The 22999-nt window shown below is 39.8% G+C and overlaps 1 protein-coding gene across 1 annotated transcript in view; it reads right to left on the reverse strand.

Moving 5' to 3' along the window:
- TMEM63B (transmembrane protein 63B) overlaps nucleotides 1-22999 on the reverse strand; it is a 79600-nt gene that overhangs the window by 25807 nt on the left and 30794 nt on the right. Inside the window, exons 2-5 of the mRNA XM_063305090.1 lie at nucleotides 10356-10557; nucleotides 8594-8677; nucleotides 6052-6086; nucleotides 934-1024 (exon numbers count right to left, since the gene is read on the reverse strand). Coding sequence (XP_063161160.1) covers nucleotides 934-1024; nucleotides 6052-6086; nucleotides 8594-8677; nucleotides 10356-10535 — 390 coding nt within the window. The 5' untranslated portion in view covers nucleotides 10536-10557. The remainder of the gene's footprint in view (nucleotides 1-933; nucleotides 1025-6051; nucleotides 6087-8593; nucleotides 8678-10355; nucleotides 10558-22999) is intronic.

Here is a 22999-nt window from a genome sequence, read left to right on the forward strand (position 1 = left end):
TCCTTTAGATTGTAATGGGTTGGATCCAGATGTAGATGCAGTGATTATAACAGCTCTACTCTAACCACAACCAGTACCAGGCTGAACTCAATATACAGGCAATATGTTTGCTGCACTGTATTGTGGCTCCTTTCTGCCCAGCTGGGACCCTTGATATCTGTTCTGAAGCCCTGCCCTGAAAGTACCACTGCATTCAGCACAGAGGTATGCGACCTTGGATCAGGGATGGTCCATTTAAGTTATTGTGACTGAAACTGGGGTGGAACAAGCAGGATGAAAGAATGCTTCAATAGAAGACATGGTAGAAATTGCCTGGTAGTGAATGGGATACAAAGATTCTCTCCAATTTCTTGAAGATACTGGCTATCTTTGTAGATTTATAATTGTCCTTTAGTTTCTTAGATGCTGTTTTCTGCAGGAAAGGTGGGAGGCTTTTGTTTACACTAGTGGTATGCAAAATGTTCCGAGTTCAAAACATTTCAAGCTTGAAGTAACTGTCCCGACCTTATCAGAAGTGCTTCTACACTGTTTCAACTATTGTATTCTAGGAGTGTTTTGAAGCTGGGAATGCTTCCAGCCTAACTGGAACATTTCTGATAAGACTGGAAAAACCCTATTTAAACTTGACATGGTTGTTGCACATCCCTAGTTTATATGACCCCTTGTTATTACCTATGTTTTCCAAATTGTTTAGTTTGCTATATTTTATTGATTTGTTCCTTTCAAGTTTGTGTGCTGATCTGTATTCCTCATATTGAGATAGAAGGGATGGATGGAAAGATTTTCACTAAAAAGGTTAGGTGCTTCCACTTTCTGAATCACAGCTGTTCCTTTTAAACCTGGGAAAGAGGTTGCATCACATTTTTTGCTATCCTGAAAGGGACTGGCTGCACCACAGTTGGAAGAACCAAACTTTTATTGGCTGCCACTCACATTGTCTCTTTGGTCGAAGTCCACAGAGCTGGAGACAGAAGTGAGGCGTTCATAGCGATCATGGCTATCAGAGTGTAGAGCAGATGCAACACTGAAATGACAACAGAAAAGCCCATTAACTGAAGCACACAGAAGCATAAAAGAGGAGAACCCAAAGGTCAGGACAGTTAATGCAAGGCAGTTTGCCCCAGGCAAGATGAAGAGAAAACTTCCAGAGAGGGCAGAAAGCAAAAGAGAAACGCCATTAGCAGAGATTACCCCTCTCTTTCCTTTCCCTCAGATCCAATGCATATACATCTATGATAGAGTTAACGCTACTAGGCAATATTAAAGCAGGTAGAGCCATGGTTTAGACATGGATATTTCTAACCCTTGACTGAAGGCTGCTTCATAAGCATCACTGTGCATGCTAAGAGCATAAAGTACACCCTTACTTACATATGGTAAGAATTCTACAGCTGTGGTAAAATCTCTAAATTCACATGGTTTATTCTATTTTGACACATCACGGAGTGGGTTAAAGAGAGCCTCATTCTCAACTACTGGAATCTCATGAAGTCACCCATTAAGATTCCAGCAGGCATTGTCCATGTGTTGCTGAGCACATCCAAGCAGAGGGACATGTATTTCTTCACTGAAATGTCTTCTGGATGCTAAAGAGCTGTACCATGCACCACATTTACATTCATTACTTTGGCACTATTGCAATGTACAAATGCCCCTGTTCATGAACTAACAAATCCCCACAGAAATTAATGGTGCAGCAGCTGTCCAATCTCCATGCTTGCAACAAAAACAATAAATAACACCTCATCAATTGCAGGATAATGGCTACTTTGCAGGGAAATGGCAGCTGATGAAGTAGTGCCTTATGGCCTAATCATCTGCTTTTCATATTTGAAGCAAAAGTCAGAGGAGGTACAACTTATAGAGCACTTTTATAGTTTAAAAAGGTGATTGCAATAAATAAGGATGAAACACTGAAAATGGTCTTCCAGTCTGCAGCCTAGGACAAAGAGAGGGGCTTCTATTCTCCAATTTGCTGTGCTACCACTAGGCCTGATCAGCGATGCCATAAGAATGCAGGTACCATCTATCTATAACATGCACTAGATAGAAGAGATCCAGATGTCCATCACCTCCTCCGCAGCTAAACTCATACATGGGAACAACGAGATAACAGAAGAGAAGAAAAAAGGTTATGCCTGCCTCAAAAGATGAATGAACGAGAGGGGTATGAATTAAGAATTGTTCAGCTGTGCGGGTTTGCGTGTTCCTTCTTGTGAACCAGCAGCCAGGAGGCTTCCTATGAAATTATTAGCAGACAATACAAACATAGACACAGACACAGACATAGCCACCAAGAAATAAAGAAAACCCACATCCCACAAACACAAAAGACACATTTAATCTAAGGAACTTAATATAACAGAAAAGAATGTCAAATTAATAACAAGAATTAAGAAAATGAAAGTGTTAGTGCAATGTGATGAACGAAGAGAACAGAAACTGGAATGGGAAACCTTTTGGATTTGGGGAGCCTGAATATCACTGCCAAGGATTTATACAATTATACAACAGATTGCATAAACTGCATACAATCAGAAAACTGGAACTGAAAATCTAGTCTGTGGTGCATCTCTTGGATACTTTAATAATTAAATCTCTGAATTACTGTATAATGTTAGTTTTTAATGTATGTAGTGTTCAATATGTTACTAAAAAGTGATTTCTACCATTTTATTAATTAATCAAACTGATTAGCCCCTTCCTCTATCTGCACTAAATTTTCTAAAAGTTACAAGAATCAGAAATAGGATTTCTTTCTGCTTCTTTTTAAAGCTCAAATACTAATGTTTATGCACCAAGTACCAACATTTCTTATGAACAAATTATAGAAGGAACCCAACTGATTTCAGGGTACCTGAAATGACTTCTCCAAAAGCTTAGCATTCTGTGACAGAAGAACATGGATATAGTGCTATTTATTGGGGGTGTCATGAGTACTGATGGTGAGCAGGAGGGGGCCCCTATCCAGGGGGGAAAACGCATGCGTAGTACTGAGGAGTTGAGCAGCCATTCAGAGACACAGATCAGACCCGCCTTAACTTTCGGGGTGTATTTGTCTGAGTTTTTCCCACGCTTCTTCAGTTTGTTAGGATTTTCTATCTAATGTAGCAGTAATAAACACTAGAGACCTATTCCTTGTCTCAGCGTGGTTCCTGGCTGTTAGGACCGGGGACATGGAGGTGTCAGTTACCAGAATCCCTGTCCATTGGCCATGTTGACAGGGGCTACTGGAAACTGTAGTTCAAGACATACAAAGGCCAGCAGGTTCCACGCATGTGTATTTTTATGTTCATGGATTTCCTAATCCATAACAGTCCTGCCTATCCATAAGGCAGTCAAGACATGTTTGGAACCAGTCCAAGCAGTTCAGCCCTTCTCACACTTTGAGACTTAAGGAGGAAATACTGTCATTTCCTTGTGACTTTCAGTGCAGGAAGCTTCTGCTAGGTTGATGCTTAAGAGCTTTGTAATGAGGGTCTTAAAGATACAACACACTGATCAAGCCACACAAGGTTTGACTTAGTATCTTCTCTAAAAGCCCATGGATGTTCACAGAGGAAGGCTGGAGCTTTTATTACATGACCTACCAAGAATCTGGAAAGGCAGTAGAGACTGGGCAATTGCAAACAGCTGCTAACACCTGCTCTAGGTTGACTCAAACTGGAAAACCAAATATTTAATTAAATACTGATCAGGATGAATATGTTCCTATTTCCTCCTTCTCTAACCAGAGAATGTTTGTCAGTACAATTCTGAATTGACTATATGCCCATTTGCAGTCACAAAATGTGACCTTGGTTGATCTCGAAAAGCTAAGCTGGCGTAGGACCTGGCTAATACTTGATACTGTCAACTGTAGATCAACAAGTTAAAAAAAATTTCAGAAGAAAGCAATGGCAAATCACTTCTGTATCATTGTCAAGAAAAAAACATGGATGTGTCCATGAAGATGTCAAGGAGTTGAGTTTGACCTGAAGGAGATCTTTTTTCCCTTGTAATATACTGCCGTGCATTAAAAAATGGACATGGAAAGCATCTGGCCACAAGGGAGAGCCAGAGGATAGTATGTTACCAGGCAGATTTCAGTAGTGTAAGTGGTGGTGGGTGATGTAAGAAGAGGCAGGTGTGTGTGGATCCCCAGGAGGTCTGTCAACCTCCCAGACCTCTCTAAGCATGGATGGGCCCTTTTCAGCTGCCCTCTCCTTATTCCTACTGAAGATTAAGACATAAACAACACTTCTTGGCCTTAAGCAAGAAGCCGACACTAGAAACTGACCAAAGGAGATAAATAAACTTAAACTCTGTAATTCTGCAGTGTTATAAACTGCTCAGGACTGCTTCCCATTTGAAGATTTCTCTACTTCCTCTGTTACACTTCCATCAGATTTACAGACAAAAGTAAAAACAAAAAACAAAAACTGTTGAATGCTTCTTTGTATTATATTTCCAGGAAGTTTCATCATACAGGCAGGACCAGCCACAGGCAAGAAGCACAGTGTAGGGAAACTTATTTTCTGGGTTGATGGCTGTGGTGTCATCAGACCTTTATTTGGTTGAGTTATGTATGTAGGTTCTGTCTTTCCACTTCTGAAAAAATATGAAGTTATACTAAAGAAAGTCTTTGAACTCACTGGATCTCGAATTTATCACCAACAAATACAAGTATTTGGGCCTGGGGCAAAAGTCCCCTCTCCCCAGCCCTCTTGTGCTGCCCTACTTGCTCTTGATTCCCATCCTCTCCGTGACAAGAACTTGGGAGCAAGGGAGCAGCAGCGAGTGGGGGGAAGCTGCTTCTACTGGGCTGCTCTCTCTCTCCATGGCAAGTGAGAAACTGGCAACTAGGGTGGTGAGAGACATCCTCTGACAGATACAGAAATGAGCATACAAGATCATTTGAAGAAATTTGGGAACTCCCCTCCCCCACCCCATTCCCCTCTAAAGGAGTAATTTTGCTCATCATATGGTCACCTGTCTTCTATTCATCCATTCACCCACAAACACAATACTCGATGAATGATTTTTGTGTGTGCGTTCCCTATCCCAATTCACCAACAGCAAAATAATGCAGACTTCAGTGGAATCATGGCAAAAAGGAAAGCTGTACTACTTGATGGTGCTTTTTAATACTGAGCTTACATTTAAAATGTATGCAAAGGCCACAAGGAACATTGTAAAACAAATCAGAACAACGCTGGATGAGAACAAAGGCCCAGATAGTCCTATATTCTGTTCCAGTGGCCAACCATAGAGAAATAATTCATGCTTTCCCAAAACTCTTACTGGAGATAATATACAGGCATCATGGCAAATAGCCATCAATAGCTTTATCTTCCTTGAATTTATCTAATGCCCATTTAAAGTAATCCAAGGTAGTCACTGTCTCTGCTTCATGAGCTGCATAATATAAGCATGTATTCTGTGAAATTAGATACTTTTTTCTCTGAACCCTCTTATAAATGATGGATGGACAGAGAATTTTTACAGTTAATACATAAATAATCCACACTAGGTCATTAGTATTCTGTGGATTATTCTGACACCAAATTTTGAGAAAACAATGAACAAGTAATAAGACCTTGCCTATCACAGTCTATCCTGCCAAGATAAACTAAAATGCTTCCTATATCTGTCTGTCTACTCTATAAATTTCTAAATTAGTAATAGTGTTTAAATTTGGGTACAATGATAACATATCTTTCCATGGCAATCCTTTCTGTTACCCATCCTCCCCAAGTTCTTGTTTATACCATTAACGTTTATACAGAGCACCCCAATCTGGTGCTTTCAGGATATGGGGGACTACAACATCCATCATAATGCACAGTTAGCACAGTCTATGATGTGTAACATCTGGAGTGCTCCAGGTCAGGAAAGGCTCATGAAGTACCAAGGGCATGGGCAACTAAGTGTGCAGTGCTCAATGTGAATGCCAGAATAAAAGAAATCAAACCCTTGTTTCCAAAAAGATTAGTCCCAAAGCAAAAGGAGAAAATGGTAAAAGCAGTGGCAGAAAAGAGAATTAAACACACTGAAAAACCCACAACGTACTATTCCCTTTCCTCTTGCTCCTGTTGCCAGCGCCGCTTCCTGAGAACAGAAGAAAAATAATTAAAATTAAAAGAGAGAGAGAGAGTTACCAACAGGTTACCGTCTTAGTAAAGAGTCTGGATCCTCCTCGCCCACTGGCTGACATTTCACGGTCCTAGAAAAGAAACATTCACCAAGTCTGACCAGAAAAAAAGAAATAATCTTTGCTTTATAGTTCACTCACTGTGCAACATAGAGAGAGATGTTTCTAGACTGTGACTGACTTTCTGAACATTTCCCTGCTCTCTCTAAAACCAGTCCTGCCCTCCCATCACATTTGACTTTCATTTGCTTCCCCAAATTTCAAATGTTAAACAAATGTGGTTTCACAAACATATCAGGCCAGAGAAATAAGACATAGGATTCTGCAGAAACACCGTGCATAACCCCAAGATGCAGTTAACAGCTGCAGATGAAAACTATAAATGCAGATACAGACTAGCTGGTATTCTTGAGTCTCCCCTTTAGAAATACTGTCATCTCAGGAGAAAATAAAGTTTATATACACATAACTGTTTCTTCACATTCATTTGCTGGGGCTGGGACTTCTTTAAAAAAAACCTACTTTAAAATGCTCTATTCCATCATATCACTCTAAACAACATACATTCATACATGCATATATTTCATGCTATCTCCAAAGGCAATTTCAGGGTAGTGGTTACATGACGAGAGGCACAAAAACACACCAGCTAACAAATACCAACCAACCAAACTGTAATCAGCTGAGACTGATTTCAATTAACTTCAAAGGATTTCAATACAATCATCTTAAAATGCCTGGGAAAATGATAGATTCTCCCTCATGTAAGGATAAGAAGCAGACAAATAGCTATCTATTAGGATGATATCACAGCCATCTCCTGTATCAGCAGTGGTTAAGCCAGATAGTCTTCCTCCATGTCATATGATTTAATTTCACTAAGCATCTCTGCTTCCCATTGCAGACTTGTACCAATATACATAAGGGCCAATGACAATAACAGTTATTTCTCTCCCCTTCAGTTCAGTGAAGTTATAATTAATGATGCATTGTTTGATCCAAACCTTTGTGTTACAACCTTCTGACTCAAGATACCCCACTGCTTGTAACTAGGCATTATTGCCAGCTTTTGTTTTGGCAGACTGAAAGTTGTGATGTTTGTATCAATAAAAGCACCACATGTTGCCCCAGAATTCACTGGAAAATGAATGCCCATAAAAGCAAAGATCTGCCTTCTGCGGCAAACTATTTTGCAGGCTAAGAAAGTTGTTATCCTAGCTTTGCATATCTGTTAACATTTTTTTCTATATTGTGCATATAAATGTAAGCAAGTTTGCTCTCCCCCTCTGAGACTCTGAATTGCCAGGACTCTGAATGACAAACCCCACTGACATTGGAGATGCATATGATAGAAAAAATATGGAGAAGGACTTTCTTAGTAGTTAAGCCCAAACATAAGACTATTCCTGCTTTGCACCTTGATTGCTGATCACTGAAACTTTTGAATTACTAAGACTTGTAAGTCTCTCTTGTTAAATGAATTTTAAGAACTGTTTTTAATAACACCTCCTCCACCCCATGATGATGATGCAGCAAAGCATTCAGTACTTTTATCACCCTTAATGCTATTGGTGGAAAAACAGCATAGAGTATAATAAAAAATGCAATACAATACAATGCAATACAGTCCAAAACAACAAGGGGCCTGGAACAAATATGACAAAGCAGAATGCTCTTCTTGAGAATCTGCTTTAGGAAGGGCAATCCCAGGACTACAGGCCAGAGTTCATTTGGATCAAGGTGGCAGAAATATAAATAAAGACTGGGAAATCTAAAAAGAATCCTGGATTATGGCAATGGCAAACACATCTGTACTGCCCCCAAGAACCCTAAGTGGACATGTCTATGTAGTTGATACAGATCACATTTAACTCAAAGAAATTTGCATTTCTTATTAAAATTAAATACAGCGAATATAATGACTCCCTTTATGTTTAACATTTCCCATTAAAAATTACTATCCAGCAGTTTCTGCTAGAGGGGCATGGTGGCCATTCAAGACTCTGGAGAAAGTACAGGCTGTGCCTCTCCAGTTTGGTCCTTCTGAAGAGGGATCAGGCTGGACTTTCTACTATGCCATAGCCTTATGTTTACAACAACTATGACTTGAGATACCAGGTGGGATCCAAAGAATTGAGCAAGCCATACGATACATCAGAAGGGGTGCCTTAGGAGATGCTAACCTCCAGGGCACACTTTTTCTTTTTCTTTCATTTTTAAATTAAGAGGCATTTTCCCAAGTTTGTGATATGGTGCACAACTCTTTAAAACAGAAGGATCAAGCTGTTTGCTAGGCACGCACAAGTCCCTGGGGTACCTACATAGCTCTCTGAACAACCAAGTCCGGAGCTGTTGGCTAGCAAGAAGTTCTGCTTCAGGAATGCCTCCTAACTTCAGTCCAGCTGTTATTTCACCCAAGAAGATATTTCTTTACTCCCTAGTTAAAAAGGAAAGTTTTACTTGCCTGTCAGCATCAGTTACCAGTGCCAGGCGTCCATAATCCCAGGCCACTTTACGCAAAATGGAAAAAACAAACAGCAGTGCCTGTAGAAAAGCAAATAAGGCAAAATAAGGCAAAATGTTGCCTGTTTGGCAATGTTCCCTGCCCAGCCTGTAACGCTATCCCAATTCCGTACCCAAAAATACTCTGCAAAGAAGAAATAAATTCCTCCATATCAAAACATAGAACCTCATCAGTGGAAAAGCCAAATTCGCCAAGTCATATCACAAAAGAGGCTTATGCAAACATGAATGTTCATTTGGCCTGCTAACCACAGACTCTAATAAAGGATGTAGACCAATTTTCTGCCAGCAGCTTGACTCTGACTGGGTGGACGATGCTTCAGCCATTGGCAGCAAGCAGATTTTTCAGCTAACTTAATTTTCAGTACAAAGATTTCAGACCTTGTGTTTGCAGAATAAGACTTATAAATGTCCAGCATCTGCAACTATCTCTTGTACTCAGGAAGCAGAATTTTTCTGCTTTCTGATGTGGCCACTTATTCCACTCCAGAGTTTTCAGTAATTGAACCTTCTCCCATGGATGTAGGGCAGGACTGGGGAACCTACGGCCTTCCAGATTTTGCTGAACAACAATTCAGGGCAGCTTCAATCAGAGTGACTAATAATGTGGGAAGCTGGAGGCTATAGTTCAGCCACATCTAAATGGCCATTGGTTCCCTATTCCTTTGGTAGTAACCACAGTGCATAGAAACTTAAGTTTCATCTGCTTTCAATGTATATGAGACAGCCCAGGTTCTGGCAAAAGAGTTTTTGACAGAGTGCTTTAGAACAAAGGAAGACCTGAGGTGGGTTAGGTGCAAAGGGTTGCTTACTCCTGCCCCAGAACTCCCCTGCCCCTCCAGCTACCTACGGCTCCATCAGTTACTTCTGCTGCCACCAGTGAACTTCAGGTGGCAGAACTGGAAAGGACCTCTATCAGATACTTTTGGAAAGTTGGACCACTGCAAGTTAGGATTGTCTAGGCTGGCAAAATCAGGAGAATCAAACATCAAACCAGGAATCTTTATCAGAATGCAGTGGCATGGGTGCTGGGTGGCACATCCTAGAGGTACCACTAAGTACACATGTCCTTGCATTCTGATAAAGATTTCAAGTTCAGTCATCATTCTCATCATCCCTGTTTTGACATAGCTACAAAGGCTGCCAATTCAAGTTTGGGGTATAAAGCCTTATATGGCTTAGGCCCAAATTACCTGCAGGCCACCACCTCCTGCACAGTCCATCCCACACTCTAAGCTCCTTCTGCAGGACCCACTACAAAAACATTTAACATCAACAAAGTCTGTGTTTTCCATGATGGGTCCTACATGGTGGAATAAATTGCCATTGGGAATGAGGCAGAACTATTGGTATGGGTGGAATATATATTGATAAATTATTTACATTGACATTTTAGACCCTTGAGAGCTTCTAGCAATCCTGACAATATGCTCTCACATTCCACATGAGTTGCTGACCCTCCTTTGTCCCATAAAGGATGTTTGTCTGTTTACCCAAGCAAAGCAGCCTTGCACCATGGCTGCCAAATTGCAGTGGAGTAACAAAATGAGTGTGTGGCATTTAGAAAGTCCTAGGTAAAAAGCTCTAGTTAAAACCAACATGCTGCCTATGTATGAGGTGTCACAGAGACTGTGTGCTTTGAACTGCCTCTGTGTGGGATGAGCACCTTTGCACCAAGCTATGGGACAACAGCACTTACAAGAAAGCACATGAAATCGAGGGCGAGGACAGTGGGCACCCCTCCGAAGGGCAAGCCCTGCAGTACAGTACTGCGGATGCGGGCACTGTAGCAGTAATCCTTGGTGCTGCTGTTGTTGCAGCTGGAGGACCTGCAAGTAGTCCCTGCAGAGCCCAGGGTGATGATCACAAAGGGAAGCATCTCTATTGCTTCATTGTCTTTCCTGCAGAAGAAAGAAACAAAACTGATTAGAAGCAAAAGGGAAAATGCCAGCTTACCTGGCAGATCATTTGGACTTGGAAAAAAGCAGGATATGGAAGGACTAGTTTCCTGGTTTTCTCCTCCCATTTCCACATTGGGTTAAGAGCCTCTACACTACACAGGTTCAAGAGAAATTGGTAATAAATGGAGGCATGCTGTTTTATGTGGATTAAAGATTGGATAATGTGAGAAAATAAAAAAAAATGTTACAACTGGAGGGTCATGAGCTAAAATTCGGTTGGCATGCATATTTATGGTACAACAAAGTGAGGGTAAATAAGGAGTTTAAAAATCATTATATTATTAAGAGTCTGGGAAAAATATAAACCTAGATTGGTACCTAATATCCCTATGTGGTTATCTCCTCAAGAGGCATTTACAAGGCAAGAAAGTGTGGGAGAAGAAAAATGGTTATGGTATAAAGACTTATTCATTTTTGAGGAAAGGAACACGACACTGAAATTGAAAGAAACGTTGGAAACAGAGGGTTATGTATGTCACTGGTTTAGTTATAGGCAACTGTCTGAACGTTTTAAATCAGACAAAAAGAGTTTCAGATTTGTAAATGAAGTATCATTTTTGGAGAAACAATTATGCTGGAACGATCAACATATTCATTATTTACTTATTTGATTTCTATAGCCATCCATCTCAGCAAGTAACTCTGGGCGGCTTAAATTATAACCAAGATGTGTAAGTTGTTACTACAAATGAACCAGGAAGATGAAGAGTGCATGGTAAAGTGGGCCAGAAACTTTGGGTATAACATCATGTTGAACCAATGGGAAAAAATGTGGTCAAAAGGATTAAAATTTACGTTAAGTTATAATTTAAAAGAAAGCTTCTATTAAATGATGTTCCGTTGGTACTTAACACCCGATAAATTATCGAAAATTTATAAAAATGTTTCAAATATATGTTGGAAATGCTCTCAGGGAGTGGGAACATTTTATCATTTGTGGTGGACCTGTGAAAAAGTGAAAAAAAATTGGAATCAGATCCCTACAGGAATTCAGAATATATTAAAAATCAGGATAATGAAAAAAGCAGAACTGTTCTTATTAGGCATGATGAAGAGCTGGAGAAAAGTCATGGGAATCTGCTTTCATATATGATTACGGCCACCAGAAGGTTGTATGCTCTATGTTGGAAAGATCCATGAACCCCATCAATAGACGACTGGACAATTAAATTATTGGATGTAGCCCAAATGGCTAAACTAACAGATTTGCTAAAAGATAAAAATACTGTTAGTTTCAAGGAATCATGGCAACCATTTGTGGACTATTGGTTAGAGACTGAAAAAGATGAAGTAATAACTATGGGTTTTTCACAATAAGAACTATATTGTATAGAAATAATGGAGATTTATATGTGGATTTAGTAGCAAGAGATTAAGGTATTATAAATTTAGATATTTCTATAACTCGGTTAGGCAGAAGTCACACCTTTTCTTTTATTAATGTAAGTTGTGTTTATGTCTTTTTTTGGTATATTTTTTCTTTGATAATGGTGTATTGAAGAGTGATGTTGTTTTTTCTTTATTTTGTTAACTGAGTTATATTTATAACTCTTTGTCCATTTTTGCTTTCTTTTTTTATCATTTGTTTGGTTCATGTTTGTGTATTTTATTTCTTGAAAATGATAAAGTTTATTTAAAAAAAAAGAAATTGGTAATAAATTTTGAATGGTCCCTCTATGAAAACAAGTAGAGGCATATTATGAAAGAGATGGGGATGCCTAGCAAACTTTCTCCAATTTTTGTTCCTGGAAAATAATCATGTGCTGGTTGCAGATATATTAAGGCCACACTCCCAGGCATTCTTGTGGAATATATCTAAATTTAAGTAATTTTCTTTGTAAGCAATTCCAATTCTTTATAATATGTATGTACGAGCCTGGCTAGAAGCAATTAAGGATCCCTCTAGTCCAAAATTTGAGTTTTCTCAGCACTGGTCAGCTGTCCTCAGAAGCCTGTAAGCTGAGGGAGGAGGTTGCATTCTGCTGTGCCAGCATTTGATACTCAACAGCACAGTGCTTCTGAGCAGGGACCTTCCATTTTAACTATTGTTTCTCACAACCAACATTTATTTTCATCATTGTATTAGTCCACAATCAAGTGGCAAAGAGTTAAAACATGAATATTTTTAGTATTTACTTATTTATTTACTGATCTTATATGCCACTCCAATCATTGTGACCAAAGATATTGTTTGTCCCTGAGAGACAGACCTTTATGCTCCCTGATAGGTACATCCTTGATTCTCACCAGTAAGTTCTGTCTACTAGGCTAACAATTCACTTCCCTTCCTTTTGACAACTACTCTCCAGGAATCATTGCCTGAAAAAAATTAGCTTGCTTAAATGCCCAAGACTAAAAACAAGACTTAACACCCGATAAATTATTGAAAATTTATAAAAATGTTTCAAATATATGTTGGAAATGCTCTCAGGGAGTGGGAACATTTCATCATTTGTGGTGGACCTGTGAAAAAGCAAAAAAATTTTGGAATCAGATCCATACAGGAATCAGGATATTCTTTTTTGATGAGATACCATGCAAATATAACCTCACACTATTTTAATAATCTGTAGTGTTTAAGACAGTGTTTGTCACTAGCCTTTTGGAACATGACTCATTGTTTGGGAAACATGTGAGACCACATAAAGAATATCTGCCTATGTTTTGATAGTGGTGGTGGGGTTTTATCTCCTTTACCTGTACTACACTGAAATAGGTCCTTCTAATCCTGGAGGTTTCAGGTACCTCAAGGACTCACTGAAATTTCGCCATGCCATACAGGAGCTTTCAATGCTAGCAAGTTACATGGACGAGCATAACATTCGTTCTGTTATGATCATAAGTGTATGGCCACAGCCTATCCTTCTGCAGAGAATATGGATTGGCACAGGAAACTTACTAAGGCCAATCCAACTAAGAAAGAAAAGGAAATAGGAAATGTGCCTCCAGTAGGATGTTTCAATTTAGTCAGTGTGGCTAATCCTCATCTAAATTAAATCTGTGAAACCCATTTCCTCAAACCCAGGGGTGACTTGGTTGTAGCAAATTGAGTCTAATGTTAAAAGCCGCCCAGCTGAAGTCTGATTCTTTCATGTTGCTTTATAACTTGAAAAACACAAAACATCATCCCAGTGGTAGAAACTGGCAACTGAATATGCTTCATTATAAAACCTGCAGTGTCACATCGCTGGAGTCCCCCCCTTGCCTTCTCTAATTAATTCCTACTGGCTTGAATGAGGCTGGCTCACATGGATGCAGGCTGGCAGGAGAATGGTAAACAAAGGGCCATGCAGGATATTGATTGACAGGCAGGGCACATACAGGGAATCACCATCTGGCTGGGACTCAGCTTACTTAATAAGAGGCACAAAGGATCTGGGAAGAGAGCCATGTTGTGCATTAAATTCAAAGATGGGATACAGAGATAGGGAGAGGGGCTGCTGTAGCTCTAGACAGACAAAAAGCAAAACAGCAAGGTTGAGATCTGAAGGCAAGCAGGAGTCAGCATGCAAGGATCTTTTGGGGGAAAAATAGCAAGACAAAGGCTAGCAGTAATGGGTAACCCTGGATAAACTATGAGTAACCCTTCAGAAGAATGGTTACTTCCTTTTAGAACAGAAGGAATGTACAATGAAAAGATAGTGTCAGATAAGCATGGAGTTAAAATGCATAGACCAGTGTTTCTCAACCTTGGCAACTTGAAGATGGACTTTAACTCCCAGAATTCCTTAGTCAGCATGGCTGGCTGGGGAATTCTGGGAGTTGAAGTCCATACATCTTCAAGTTGCCATGGTTGAGAAGCACTGGCATAGACACTGCCTCTGATCTGGATGTGAGATAAAGCAAAGCAGAGCCACTACTAAAGGCAGTGGATTTGGTGGCCTCTTTTTCAACATGGATACAAAGAACTGAATGATGGGATATAATTTACATGGAGCAAGTACAGGCTCAAAGAAACAAACTATGTTTTGAGTTCAAGTGAATGGGTTAGGGGAAGAAACTCAATTTCTGGATGTGCTGAGATCACAGTTCCCAGAGAATCCTGTCAGTGTGGCCAGACTGGAGAAGCTTGCTTTAAAATGTTGGCCATTTGGGATACTTAGCACATTCTTGCCCCATCCCTCACCTGCTAGCTGTGTCAATTCCTCTGAAAGAAACAGGCAGCACCACAGAAGCATAGTCTATTCTGCTTCAACCTCTCCAAAAAGCGTCTACAGCGATGACAGTTCTCTCCTATTTTGTACCATACTCACATTAGGACCATTCAACTCAAAACAGAGTCACAGACTGCCCATCTTAGGTTGTGAACCAGCCACTCTGGCCTGAGCGTTAGGGAATATTTAGAAGAGGTCAGTACAAGGAACAAGAAAGGTATACGCCCCATAAAATTAAGCTCAGAGAGCCAGTTTGGTGTAGTGGTGAAGGCGTCAGGCTAGAAACCGGGAGACCATGAGTTCTAGTCCTACCTTAGGCACAAAGCCAGCTGGGTGACCTTGGGCCAGGTGTACCAGGCCATCTCATCTGCCTGTAACTAAATGGTTCTAAATTGGGAAAGGAGTGACCAAGGTTGTTTATGTCATCTTATTTATTTAATCTATATGCAGAATATGTAATGAAAAATGCTGGACTAGAAGAAATAGCAATTGGAAAAAACATCAACAACAAATATCATCATGTGCTGATGATACCACAATTACATTGATAGGCAATACCAGTCCAGTGTAGACAGCTGCAGAAGAAGTTGAAGTAGTCATAAACTTCATATTCCTAGGCTCACCAATTCATAGAGACAGTGATTATAGTGGTGAAATAGACACCAGCTACTTGGGAGAAAGACTATAGCAAATCTGGACAAAATATTAAAGTGCAGAAACATCATACTGACATTGCACGTGCTGTCAAGGCCATGGTATTCCTAGCTGAAACATATGGCTGTGAAAGGTGGCCCATGTGAAAGGTTGAAGAAAGAAAAATAGATACCTTTGAATTGTGGTGCTGGAGAAAATTATTTAGAATACCTTGGACCACCAGAAGAACAAACAATTCAGTTTTGGATGAAGTAAAATTAGACTCCTTACTAGAAGCACTAATTATGAAGTTAAAGGTATTTTGGACACCTAATGCAAAGGAAGGAGTCACTGGAGAAGTCCCTGATGCTGAGATAAATTGAAGGCATTCAAAAGAGACTGATGTAGTTAGATGCTATCATTGATGACACAAGCATAAGCTTACAAGAACTCAGAGCAGTTAATGACAGACAATTCTGGCAAACTGATGTCTGTTGGATCATGAAGAGTTGGAAGGTACTGAACAACAACACGAACAATGAATGCAGTGCTTTTTAAAAAAATAATTATTAATGTTACATAACATTTAACAATGTAATCAATAGAGTTCTATGGATGCTACTTGAACAGCGTGTGAAGCATAAGAAATACAGTAATATGGAGTGATAAAAACCAGCAACTATCCTTATTTGCACTAGCTTATAAATTGAACAACTTGAACTTTTTCTTTATTCATCAGTTTTATATATAAGAAACAAGCAGAGAAATGGTATCTATACAATTATTGACATATGTGAAGAAACCAGGTTTCTTCCAAAGCCTCTTAATAGATCCTCTCATGATTCTGACCTTACAAATCAGACATTCTAACAAAGCATGTCCTGGACTTTGCTAAGCCGGTTTTGAACAGAGAAATCTTTCCCAGTGAAATATTATTCCTGCCATAGCAACCAAGTCAATATTTGCATCACAAATGACTCTGCAATTATTTAACACCATCAAATGATTCCAATCTATAGGTTGTGCTATAACTTCAGTAATCTCAGGAAATACTGAGATGAAAAAATGTGTACCGCAGTGCACGATAAGCAGCTACATCAGCATGTCCCTCCAGCAACTAGCAAAGTCCCTGTGCCATAGGACAGGCTGCGTAGCAAAGGAACTCCCACTGAAAGGATCTGTTTCTGCCACTCTTTAGCCCCACCCCGGGAGTCCAACAGGGATAATATCAACAGGGCCTCACTCAGTCCTCCTCTGAGCCTCTCAATCAGGGCACGGGGCAGGCTGACTCACCCAAGGACAAGTACTTGCACATGCCTCATTTCTGACAGTAGAGAGCAGCCTACTATTTTTATCCTGCTTCTCCTCCAAGACCACAAAGGGGTTTCTGTGTTTTTTATTATTATTATTTCAACCGAACAACCTCCCTGTGAGGGCGATTGGGCTCACAACGTGGCCCAGTGAGTCTCCCAAAGCTGAGGGTGGACTCTTCCTGAAGGAGCATCAACCAATCCACCAAGCACAAACCCACCACACCCTTTAACCATCTCTTATCACTCCTGTGGCACTCTCACCCTCTAATTTCCTTGGTAAACAACTTTTGGGTTTGATTCTACAGCCAAGAAAAAGGGAGAAGGTGCAGGCCCTGCTCAGGTCCTTCCTGGGTCTTGCAGCTCTCTCTGTGAAACAATTTTGCAGCCCTGTCTTCACCAGTAAATGGGAGAAGAGGTGACTGCCAGGGGAGAAGGAAAAAGAGAAACAGCTCTTCCACTTCTCGGTTACTGGCCTATGGTTGCTTGAGTTCAACTATTTGTTTCTGATTTGCTGAGCAGATGATGCCTCTCTTTCCTCAAAGTTATGCTTTTGGGGCAGTGAAGATAAATTTCCTTTGCATCCCAATATTTTTATACTGGGAAATGGACTTCTTCCTTGCCCCCAAACCAGGTTGCCCATACTGTATCCTCTTCTGTGGAATGTGGTTGTGTGAGTGTCACTACCGCATATTTCCTGGGATTTGTTGAGGGCTCAGTAGCTCCACTCTTTGCCTCCCTCCCCTCCCCTGCACAAGTCTTTTATCTCCTTCCCTCAAATTCCCTGGAACCTACACATGTCCTTAGTATAAAATTCCATGTGAAGATATCTGACTGCATTTTATCAAACTGGTAAAAAGCAAACTCATTTTTCCATGACTGCCCTCACTTTTTAAAATAGTTACCTGTGCTCACCAGCAAGGGGGCACTGGCTTCGGAATAGTAAAGAACAGCACAGCTATTTCTCCATTTTGCACATGCCAATAAGACATCTCATGAATGTTACTGAAGATGATGAGCAAGATAGTGGAAGCATTGCGCAAAAACTTAGAAATGTGGTTTGGCAGAACTGACAACTTAATATGGGAAAATGTAGTTTGTGCAGCAGAGGTGAGATCAGAGAAGACTGACCAAAAGTGTGGGAGGGTGGGGGAATGAATAATATTTTCTCACTGGGAGAGATCAAGCCTGTGACAGTGATAGTCAGTTTGAAGAGAATGCGTTTTCCCCTCTGTTCTCTCACAACTTTGATTCTTCAAAAAAAGCTTTTCCTAATTCAGTATCATCCAGTTTGGACAGACTTTACAAGACTGTTCCCCAAGCTGTCATTCTTCCTTAGTTCATTGATTTGCCCTTCTTTATTCTGTATGGCATTTCTCTTATACTCTGGAAATGGGTGTAAGGCTGACTTTTTCACAACAGTGTTATTTTTTCCTTATCCAGGATAGATAACCTCTTGTTTCGGTCAAAACTTCCCCTGCTTTTATTCATACTTCCATACACTTAAACAGATTCTCTAAAATAAAAATAAAAATAAATGTTCATTGTATGCATTCTGGAACAAGATACAAGGATTTTAAATTGCAGCTCAGGACATACCATGATGGACAGAAAGGGCTGTTTAGGCCAATGAGTCCAACCTCCTGCTCAGTACAAAATGGCTCCTTATTTATTTATTAAATTTATATTGATAGGTTTAGGTTCTTTTGGGCACATCCAGTGATGGGAAGTCTACCACATCTTGGGGTAATTGATTCCATGAAGGAAGAGAGGCAAAGAATGATAAAATTGAGGTAGAAAGGCTTCAATGTCTTAACTATGTAACATATTTTATAGATAGTCCTTTTTCCTAGGGAAAAGTGGGCACCCTACAGGCCTCAAATCCCTTTTTGTAGCTTGAGATTCCCCAATACTGGAGTAATTTCCCCCAGTTTCCAGCAAGAAGGTAAATATAAAATGCTCGTTAAATTTCCAGTAAATGGTAGATGTCATCCTCAAAAGGAGAAAAATAGGCTGCAAATCCCACAGATGTCCTAGCAGATGCCAGTTAAGTTTTCTGTTTTATTTCTGAAAAGCCAAGCAGGTATACAGGCTGACTTTCCAGAACACATGTTTCTCGACCTTGGCAACTTTAACATGTGTGGACTTCAACTCCCAGAATTCCCCAGCCAGCATGAATGGCTAAGGAAATTCTGCGAGTTGAAGTTCATACATCTTAAAGTTGCCCAGGCTGAGAAACATTGTTCCAGAAAATCAATAAAAAATGACCCTTTGTCTTACGTTGAGATCAATCACTGGTTACCTGCATTTTAAGGACGAGGAGCAGGAGGATTGAGATTTAGTCTCTCTCTGTGTAGGATTCATGGAAACATTTGTATCCTATTTTACAGCAACCACACTGGCTTCTGATTCTAAAGCTGTAAGTAGCTTGTGCCCAGGGCACCTGAAGGTCTATCTTTCCCCATATGACCCTAGAAGTCTTTTACAATCTGCTAAGGAAGCTTTCCTCGGCATCCTGGCAGTGTCCAAAGCCTCACCTGCTGGGTTCAGATAAACAACTTCTCTGCACCTCACCTACACTATGGAACACTCTACCCTGGAATATAATTTGGCTGAAAGCCCACTTGTCCTGCTAGGTACCTGACCTAGCAGCAAGATGAAATATTCATGTATTGATCCCTGTTACTTTTTATTCTGCTGACTCTTCCTCCTTTATTCAATTTACTATGTTATTGTTTGTAAATATTTGATCTCTGGCTTTGCAATGTTTGTAAGTTTCAAACCTTCCAACAGTACTAGTGCAGCAGACTATAAACACACCAAATGAATTAAATACTGGCTACTGCAAGCAAATTTCACCCAGTACTGTTCAAAGTTTGTGACGGTCTTCCCAGGTAGACCAGACAGGAAACGTGACCAGATGACCTAATTCTACTTTATTGGAAGGCTACATTATCAGAGTCTTGCAAGTCTGAAAGTACAATTCTCCTTTAATATCTACAGCCTGATAACTTAGGAATGGTCCACCCTGAGCATCTTGCTCCGCCCTTATGCAGCTGTGGGCTATGCTCCCTCTTATCCGACTGTTCCCTAGGCAGCAGCTCTTTGCCCAGTCTCCCAAGGTCACTCCCACATACCATTAAAGCATGAGAGTGAACCAGTAATGCCTTGCCTGTGCACACTTGCACACTTTTCTGGGAAGAGAAGCTTGGGGAGATGCATGCTGAATTGTTTGAATTCTCCACAGAAGGCTTTGACACCAGGTAGGAACTACACTGAACCATACAAGGCTGGTTAACTGAGAAGGCAGTGTACTCTAGGGACGAACTACCATTATGGCAGAAAAACACAGCATTTGTCAAAATAGCAACCTAACCATTCGTGTTTAAACTGAAAAATGACTGGAAACCCCCTCCCCCTTACCTTAATCACATTTAGTTAGAAACTCACGGTTCATTCCCTAATAACTGTGCAAGGTTTGCAATTTTGTAGGCATCTGAAGGCTAAGTCCTTACATTTGGATATTTAACTTCAATATTTTACATCACAGATATGGGCTGAACTGGGCAATGCTAGTTTTCTGTGGCCAAATGCTTCAGGAAAAAGGGTAGAATGGGCTAACTAAGTAGTTGACCTTCCATCCATCAATTAAACCTGATGTGGGAAATGGCAAATTCTACACACTTGCCAAGTTCAACCTACACCTCAGCTACAAAAAGAGAGCAATGGCGGAGAAACAATAAGAAGTGCTGCATTCATCCTCTGCACCAGGGCATTTTTAAAATTATCTGTAGCTCTCACAATCTTTGCTATAATGGAATATATGCAGTCAGAGAGAGAGAGAGAGAAAGAAATTGTTTGGCTCATCTCATTCCCCCTTTTTCTGCTTTGTATGAGATACTGAGTGAAGTTTTCCTTCCTAGTTGCTTCCTTATTAAATCAGGTTTTGAAATCACTGCTAGGGACAGTAAGGCAGCTCAGATTTTCATGCATCAGTAAGACTGTTAGATGAAATAACTTTTAACTGCAGAATTTGATGAGGCTTCTAAAATAATTGTTCCAGCTGCAATATAAATCAAATAATCAACAGTAGCAGATTTTCCTATATTATAAGCACAGTTCTCTCTGGGGATTAAATACTTTGCACTTATTTATCCCTTGAAATATTTTTCAGATAACCTTACAAATTTGTGAACTATGGGAACCCATTCATCCATTTTGATACAGATTCCCTTTTTCAAATGCACCTGCTCCAATGAAATATTTTTTCCAGCATTCCCAGACTCTGCCATTTTAAAAATGTATTTTGCTCAAGTAATTTGTTAGCTTTTACTTTTCCTGGAACCTATATTCCTTAGGCTTCTAAACTAGTGCAGCTGAAAATGGAGCTAGGTTAATATGTAGTACAGAATACATCTGAAGGTAGAACAACCTGAAATAAAATTTATTTCACTTTTTTTGAGGCTCCATTTTCATCACTATTTATTTCAAATAAAAGTCACTATTACGTATGCATATACAAATAAAAGCAACTGCTTTTTTGAAAATTGATTATTGTCATCCGTAGTATTCCCCAAAATTAATGCACACAGCCACTTAACTTCTTTGCATATGTAGGTATATGTGGCTGCGTCTTTGTTCGACCTTTGAAATAGTCTCTAGAATCCTGTATAAGTTGTCACAAAACTATAGTTTTTATGTTGCATGAACAGTGAAATAATGAAATACATGGGAGTAGACATATTAACTGTGTTTCATTAATTTACTTTGAATTAAATGTAACTTCAATTTAATCAAGTTAATTGTCCTTTAACATGGCTTCCAGCTCACCAAATAGATGGAGCCTGAAAAAGTGCCTAAAAATAAATTGTGGGATTGTCTCTATGAGTGCAAAGTGGTTCAGATTATGTCCAAGAAAGCAATGCAGGAATTGATCTAGATCAGATGAATTCCGTCAAATAAGGAAGTATCTATAGTCTTGGTATAAGACGGGTGCTTGGCAATGTAACAATTCAGATACACTAAGTGATAAAGTCTAACTATCATAATGTGCTTTAATTATGTTAATAATTAATGTAACAGAACAGGAGATCTGACCAAAGGTGACATTTAGTGTAGAATGAGGTAAACTGATGCAGATGAGCAACCACTCTTTCAGTTGTAATGTCAAAAGCAGCAGCAGAAGATGAAACTATTTACAAGAACCCTCTATTATCTGGCAGAGAATTGTATTTTATTCTACTGAACTGTTTAAAAAGAAATATTTGTTACTAGTGATGCATGAAGAACCCTTTATTTGTAAATTATAGGAAATCAAATTGTGGACAAGATGACATGGATATCTGTGAATAAAATTACTCTTTAATGCTCTGTTTATGATGAGAATATTATTAAAGACCAAGCCTGTCATACAGCTGTGCTCAGAACAGTAGCAGCTGGAGTCAAGGTCCCTTAAGGGTCAGGGCACTGAGCTCAAATCAGCCACAAACCTTCTCCTCTCTTGTCCTTGGACTACAATCTTCAGTCACTACAGTTACTTCCTATGCCCTGACACCGTGTAGGTCATCATTATTCCTAAGACAGAAGGTCTATTAAATTGACAAGGAAGAGATGACAAGAAATGCATGTTGACAAGTTGCAGGATATATCAGTTTATTTAAAGAAGATTTCATGTCAAAAGGCCTGCACATAAACAAGCCAGCCACATTCTGGAAGGGCAACAGAGAGTTGTGTTCTACATCAACATGCAACAATTAACACGATGCAGGGCATCCTGTAGACATTTTAACCTGTGACTGAGATGGAGAGACATGTTCTAGTGACACTAGCAGAATGTCACAGCTGAAAATGCTACAGAGTAGAGGATTCAGCAGTCTGGGGAAATCCCAGAAGTCCATGCAATGAAATACATTCCTACTTTTCTAGTCTATGGTGCCCATAGGGAGGATTAATATATTTGAGAAAATAAGGCATGTACTCGGGGAGCTGGGGGTGTTGACGACCGACAGGAAGCTCTGCCATGGGCTGGTCCATGAAGTCATGAAGAGTCGGAAGCGACTAACGAATAAACAACAACTCAAATATCCATATGAAATAAATAACTTGGTAGTCAAATACATTTTACATGGATTCGTTTAATAGGATGTATATGCCCATTTTCACCATTATAGTCCTGTTAAGAAGTTTTCTTCATTTCAACAGTTATTTAACTTCAGCTAAAATTCCAATCAAACAACAAGCAGTTTTGACACAATGTTGGAAGTAACTAGAAGTAAACATCCAGAA

The sequence above is a fragment of the Candoia aspera genome, chromosome 1, assembly GCF_035149785.1.
Source record: "Candoia aspera isolate rCanAsp1 chromosome 1, rCanAsp1.hap2, whole genome shotgun sequence".
NCBI lineage: Eukaryota > Metazoa > Chordata > Lepidosauria > Squamata > Boidae > Candoia > Candoia aspera.